General features: G+C 38.1%; 2 protein-coding genes across 2 annotated transcripts; both read left to right on the top strand.

Annotated features, from left to right (window-relative positions):
* Window positions 1-1,144: 1,144 nt before the first annotated feature.
* Window positions 1,145-5,597, top strand: LOC143197547 (uncharacterized). The gene is made up of 2 exons (XM_076406092.1): window positions 1,145-4,019; window positions 4,053-5,597. The coding sequence occupies exon 2, from the start codon at window positions 5,098-5,100 to the stop codon at window positions 5,419-5,421; it is 324 nt and encodes a 107-aa protein (XP_076262207.1). The 5' UTR covers window positions 1,145-4,019; window positions 4,053-5,097; the 3' UTR covers window positions 5,422-5,597.
* On the top strand, window positions 5,518-6,785 carry LOC143197360 (uncharacterized). The gene is made up of 5 exons (XM_076405745.1): window positions 5,518-5,531; window positions 5,599-6,066; window positions 6,189-6,342; window positions 6,403-6,615; window positions 6,647-6,785. Exons 1-4 carry the CDS (start codon window positions 5,518-5,520, stop codon window positions 6,436-6,438), a joined length of 672 nt encoding a protein of 223 aa, XP_076261860.1. The 3' UTR covers window positions 6,439-6,615; window positions 6,647-6,785.
* Window positions 6,786-7,288: the final 503 nt, after the last annotated feature.

Below are 7,288 nucleotides of genomic sequence, written 5' to 3'. Positions count from 1 at the left end.
TTGCTAAATTGCATTATCTCTTATAGTTTCCGAGATATGGACTCTGGAAATTTTAAACTTTAGGATCTGTTTTTAACTTAGACCGAAATTGCAAAGTAGTCTTTTAAATTACGGATTTCATTCCAAGTCACATTCCAAGTAATATTCGGCATGCTAATTACGTTGTGGTTTGCTAAATTGCATTATCCCTTATAGTTTCCGAGATATGGACTATGGAAATTTTAAACTTTAGGATCTGTTTTTAACTTAGACCGAAATTGCAAAATAGTCCTTTAAATTACGGATTTCATTCCAAGCCACATTCCAAGTAATTTTCGGCATGTTAATTAAGTTGTCGTTTACTAAATTGCATTATCTCCTACAGTTTTCAAGATATAGTAAATAGAAATTTTACACTATAAGCTCTGTTTTTAACTTAGACTAAAATTGTAAAATGGTCTTTTGAATTGCGGATTTCGTTCCAAGTCATATTCCAAGTAATATTCGTCATGCTAATTCCATTGTCGTTTGCTAAATTGCATTATCTGTTAAAGTTTCCGATACATGGTCAATCGAAATTTGACACTTTAAGCTCTGTTTTTAACTTAGACTAAAATTGTAAAATGGTCTTTTGAATTAGGGATTTCGTTTCAAGTCACATTCCAAGTAATATTCGGCATGCTAATTTCGTTGTCGTTTACTAAATTGCATTATCTCTTATAGTTTCCGAGATATGGACTATCGATAATTTACACTTTAGGCTCTTTTTTTAACTTAGACCGAAATTGTAAAACGGTCTTTTGAATTACGGATTTCGTTCCAAGTCACATTCCAAGTAATATTCGGCATGTTAATTAAGTTGTCGTTTACTAAATTGCATTATCTCTTACAGATTTCAAGATATGGGATATCGAAATTTTTCACTTTAAGCTCTGTTTTTAACTTAGACCGAAATTGTTAAATGGTCTTTTGAATTACATATTCCGGTCCACGTAACATTCCAAGTAATAGTCGGCATGCTATTTACGTTGTCGTTTGCTAAATTGCATTATCTGTTAAAGTTTCCGATATATTGTCAATCGAAATTTTACATTATAAGCTCTGATTTTAACTTAGTGTTAGAACCGATTGTGTAGAATCGATTTGGTGAAGGTGTTTGGGCAATTAAAACACTGGATTGAACTGAGTCACTCTCTATTTATTTCGACAAACATATCGGTCAAAGCCCCAACACAGAATGAATCAAGATGGCGGGATCTTCATCCTGCCCGGATGGCATTAGTGCGAGCATGCGCCGTAGCGTTTATTATAATTTACAGGAAACTACTTTAATATCAACTATGTCATATATACACCGACAGAGGGCGTTAGATGTAGGCGCATCCACCCAATTATTTATATATCCAACACTCGGCCATCCTGACTTCGCAGCGCCCTCGCAAGGCTTCACTCCAGCTGCTCTTGAACACTGTAGTTGGTGGCTTTGGTCTTTCTATAATGGAAACATAGTCTTTACTACATGATCTATTAAAATGTCTTACCTGGATGATTTTTTCCTTCATTGCTTCATTTTATAGCTTCCATGCAGTTTGTTTTATAACTTCTGTGAAGTCAATTTTATACTTTTTGGCTGAACTGCAGATGCCTTCGGTGAGGTTCAACTGCTAGACTCCATTTTAACTTCTCTGAATGGCCTGGTGCATTATGTGCTTCTTCTTCTGCTAGTTTCTAACGAGCCTTATAATTTATATCCTTTTGCGTTTGATATTTAGAATTTTACATCCAATAATAGTCTAAACTATTTACTTGAAATAATTACTTTGCCACTTTACACACTGTTTAATAACTTTGCACCTTTATATTCTCAAGTTCTACGTTGATTCCCAAAATTTCTTGCTTCGTTTTTTTTTTGTTTTCCAACTAAATTTATTTTAATTGGATTTACTGCAATATTTTATAACATTTTGAAACTTTATAACCAATGAAACTATCCAACAACTACAATATTATCTTTTTCAATGTTCACCTCAACTGAACAATCAAACTCATGTTTGCTGTATACTTATTATTTACTTTACCCAACTATAAACTGTTTATACTTATTGTTGTTCTGCAAACCTTTGTTGTATTTTCTTTCACACTATTCTTATCCATGTATTTCATTACTTGATTTCTATTTTGATCATTTATTGCCTTTTAACTAAATTGTATATATCTGCCTATTTACTGGTCTGATTTCATATGACTACTGATCTTCATGGCTATGTTCTTAATAGATTTATTTTATATTCCATGTATTTATTAAAACATATACATTCTTGTATTTGCGTTTAAAAGTTAATTTATTCTCTGATTAGTTGCTGACTTTTAACAAAAGTTTTTAAGTTATTGTTATGTTGCCTTCATTTCAATCATAAATGTTACAGAATCATATTGAATGTATGTATATATAGAGAACGTATGTATATACTACAACTTTTGAATTTATAATTCCAAAATTTTAACTTATGTCCTTAGTGTAAGTGTTTACCTATGATTATATCCATGTCTAGAGAATTATTGACGAAAGTAGGTGATTTCTCGAACAGAAAAGTTGTTAATTCAGGTTAAAATCATGCATCAGATCTTTCAAAGTTACAACCTCTAAATTGATAATAATCTCAAGCCATATCTAATTTAATTAAACAAAATTCATGCAACTACAATTGGCACATTCATTAGATTTAAGAAGGTTGTTCTGCTATCTTTTTTTTATGTTAATTATAATATTCCATTCCAGAAAATCACCAACATTAAAAGAATTTGGCTTAGCTTACATTAGTTGAATTCAAGTTATAAAACTTTTTGTTTTGTTTAATTCTCAATTATTTAACTTATTTAATTAACTTATAGATAATTTGACAAATGAAATGTGGGTATATTGCTTTAAAGAAAATATTTTATTTTAATCATTTGCTATTTTATATATTTGTAACAAAATATAAACTATACCATTGCTGTATTTTCAATATCAATAGTCCTATTCAAGATTATTATTAAATTAGACTATCATTTCATTCCCAAAATATTTAAGATTTTCTGAACTAAACTATCTATTTGAAGGCTTTATTTGTATCCATTTATTCAAACACATTGATATGATCTGCTGTCAACCCTAATTTTGAATTAAAATTAATCAACTTCAAAATATTGTCAAGAATTTTTATTACAGCAGCAGAATTTTTATTATAATCTTGCAATTTATAACATTTCTTTCGTCTGAGGGTTAAAATCTGTTTTTTGAACGTTTATTTTAAAATTCTGAATGTATTATACTAATTAAAATGTATTGAAATTACCCAAAAATACATAGTGTTTATAGGAAATATTATCATTATGCTACAATTGAGCTTCTATTAATTAAATTTAAACAAAATGAAATTTACATTTAACTTGAAATATAGCAACATTATTATTTAACATAATTTATCCTATAACTTTATTACCTAATTTTGCTGAAATTATTTAGGGACTAATCAGATTATCGTATTAAATATGTATTTTAATGAATTATGTTTGTATTTAAATTGAATCGTCATAATTGGTATGTTTGTTGACTGCAAATTATTTAGATTTTGTATAAAATAACTAAAGTCTATTGTTTTTAATATTAACATGGAATTTAAAATAGTAATCTTGGATGTTAAAAATATCTCGATTCCCAATTTTTTTGTTATTATATACTAATTTTAGCTGATTTAATAACAATGGTTACCTTACCCCTATCTGCATCTTACAAAGTTTACTGTGGATTAATTTGATGTTTACCGTGAGTGATCTTCAAAAATATTCTTCCAATGGTCTGCTTCTGTGAATGCTACTGGTTCCTTCTTTTCTTGTGTCAATGTAACTTTTGCATAACAGCCGATGTGTTATTTCCTAATGCTTTCTATAATAATGTACTCGAAACAAAATACTAATTAGTTTTAATCCAAACTCATGTGGATTTACTACTTATACTACCAAACCAATGATTTCTAGTATTCTCTCACCTTAAATTAGTAAATTAAATTAGTAAATTTAGTAAAAATTAGCTAATTTGTGCACATTAATAGGATGTCTATCTTACTTGTATCAATCTTGTGTACTGGTAATACTTAATGCTTGTGCTTGCTGCTACTGACTTGCTTCTAAAACCTGGCCATTGTCGACGTCTTTTAGTGACTACATGATTGACTTTGTAACTACTTGATTTTGTTTCTGAACAGCCTGTTTGTTTATGTCCACATTGTGGTGGTGCGTTTGTTGAATTTTTGCTTATTGATGGCCTGTGTGACATTCGCCATATTGGCAACATGTGTAATTCTAGAGGTTTTGTTTACTATTTTTGTTACTGTTTGATTACTACTTGATCTTCTATGATTGCGACTGTTATTGTGCTTGGCTGTTTGATAACATCCACCATATTGGCAGTATGTGTGTTTATTGAGGTTTTGTTTACTAATTTTGATACTGCTTAATTACTACTTTCATCACTACTTTGATATAAACCTTATTGGCTGTATATTTACTGCAATTTTGTTAATAGTTCTTCATCTTGATGGCTCGTTTGTTGACACCCACTTTGCTAGCGGTTTGTCTACTATTCTTCAAAATCTTGATAGCTGGTTTGTTGACTTTTACCTTATTACCACCTGGTGGTTAACATACATTTTGGTGTACCCCTTTTAGACGCTTATTTGTCAACATGGCAACCTGTTTGTGGCCAGTTGTCTAGTTGGCGACAGCTACTGGGTTCCCCCTAATGATGGCAGTCTGATTGCAGACGCCCATTAGGTTGGCATGGGTGTTGCTGCTGTTCTCGATGTTAGTGGTCTAATTACAGACAACTATCTTGTCGGCCTGGAAGTTAATACTCACTCTAATAATGCCCTGATTTCAAATGTCTATCTGATTGCCGTGCGTGTTGTTGGCCCCGTGTTGGTAGGCTGACTGCGGACATTCATCTGGTTGTAATGAATGATGCTGGCACCATGTTGGTGGCCTGACTGCAGATATTCAACTGGTTCGCTTGGCTGTGCGTGTTCGCGCTGAAGTGTCTGCTTGGCGGTTCTGTAGATGTTCGTCTTGTCAACCTAAATGTTAATACTCACTGTAATTGTGGCTTGTTATACTATCTGTATTGGTTGCGGATGCTTCTGTGATGGTGGTCTGACTGTAAACTTCAATCTGATTGCTGTAATTGCTGCTGTCGGCCATGGTGAAGGCCTGATGGCGGACAAACTTCTTGTTCATCTGACTGCATGCATCCCCTGTGATGGAGGACTGGCCGCCGACATTCACGAGAATGTCGTGACTGCTACTGTCGTCCGTAGTGGAGACCTGGCTGTAGACGTTCATAGAAACGTCGCTTGCGATGGCCACCGGTTGGTTGGCCACCTTGCGCTGGCAGTCTGGTTGTAGACGTTCAAAGAACCGTCGCTGGCGATGGCCACCGGTTGGTTGGCCCCCCTTGCGCTGGCAGTCTGGTTGTAGACGTTCATAGAAACGTCGCTGGCGATGGCCACCGGTTGGTTGGCCCCCCTTGCGCTGGCAGTCTGGTTGTAGACGTTCATGGAACGTCACTCGTGGTGGCAACAGGCTGGTTGACACCCCTCTTGCAGGCAGCTTTGTTGTAGACGTTCATAGAAACGTCACTGGCGATGGCCACCGGTTGGTTGGCCCCCCTTGCGCTGGCAGTCTGGTTGTAGACGTTCATGGAACGTCACTCGTGGTGGCAACCAGTTGGTTGACCCTTGGTGTCACCGTGCTTGGTGATTCTGTAGTGGTCTCTTGGCTGGGCAGCTGGTCTGCGATGGCTCCACAAGGTTGGTGGTTCGTACGTGTGGCCCCCTTGGTTGGCTGCACGTCTGCTGCGTGGCCCCTGTTTATGGACTGCCCGTTGTGGCCCCCAGGTTGGTGGGACGCTCATTGTGGACGTTCCTGGTTGACGGAACGCTCGTTGTGGCCCCCTCAGATTGACGGCCAGCTCGTTGTGGACCCCCAGGTTGGTGGGCAGCTCGTTGTGGGCCCCCCAGGTTGGTGGGCAGCTCGTTGTGGACCTTCTAGGTTGAAGGAACGCTCGTTGTGGACCTTCTCTGTAAGAGAAACGCTCGTTGTGGACCCCAGGCTGGTGGGCGGCTCGTTGTGGACCCCCCAGGTTAGTGGGCAGCTCGTTGGGGACCTTCTAGGTTGAAGGAACGCTCGTTGTGGACCCCAGATTGGTGGGCGGCTCGTTGTGGACCCCCCTCAGGTTGGTGGGCAGCTCATTGTGGACCTTCCATGTTGAAGGAACGCTCGTTGTGGCTCCCAGATTGGTGGGCGGCTCGTGTGGACCCCCCTCAGGTTGGTGGGCAGCTCGTTGTGGACCTTCCATGTTGAAGGAATGCTCGTTGTGACCCCCAGATTGGTGGGCAGCTCGTTGTGGATTTCTCGAGTTGACGTCACACCTGTTGTGCGACCGTCAGGTAGGCGGCAAGCAGGTTGCAGGGCCCTTGAAGAGCCTGTACGGTGATTGCAGACCCCAGATAGACGGCACGCTGGTTGCACGCCCGTCAGGTAGGAGGCATACATGTTGCGGGCCCCTCGAAGAGGCTTCGCGTTGATTGCGGACCCCAGGTAGGCGGCACAATGGTTGCACGCCCGTCAGGTAGGCGGCACGCTCGTCTGGTAGGCATCATATCGTGGAACACCCAGGTTGGCGGATCGTTTGTCATGGCTCCCCAGATTGACGTCGACCTTGTTTACATACCTGATACAAAGTCTGCGAACTCGTGGTGAAGTCCCAGTGGCACCCCTCTTGTTGGTGCACCTCGTACTGTCTCTCATGATGCAGGCCTAGTTGGCGCCCATCCTGTTAATGTACCCCTTCCTGTCTCTCATCGTGCAGGACTTCTAAGTGGCGTCAATCTTGTTGATATACCTGGTGTTGTCTTTCACTATAGCGAACTTCTGTAGTTCACCATGTCTGTGGCCTGCCAGTTGCGAGTTGTTGTATCACAGGTTATTGCTCTCTATGTAGACAGCTAAGTGGTGTACCTCATTGTCATGTCTATCGATTTGCAACAGAAACCTTGTGGAAAAAAAAAAACAGATGAATCAGAAAAATATAATTTTCAAATTTATCTACTCCCTATAATAAATAGAAAGTACGTCTGTTGCACTTGAAAACGTTGTCGCTTATAAAAAAAAGTAAAAAAAAAATAAATAAAAAAATATTTTACCAGATCCGGTCCTGTGCCATTGTGCCCAGAGGCGGACAATCAATTTGCGTCGCCTATTACCTAGAACT

This window comes from Rhynchophorus ferrugineus, unplaced genomic scaffold (genome assembly GCF_030347505.1).
Source record: "Rhynchophorus ferrugineus isolate W39M unplaced genomic scaffold, kcgeb_rfMv2 rfM5, whole genome shotgun sequence".
NCBI classification, from domain to species: domain Eukaryota; kingdom Metazoa; phylum Arthropoda; class Insecta; order Coleoptera; family Curculionidae; genus Rhynchophorus; species Rhynchophorus ferrugineus.
This window is presented reverse-complemented; position numbering and strand designations above follow the sequence as displayed.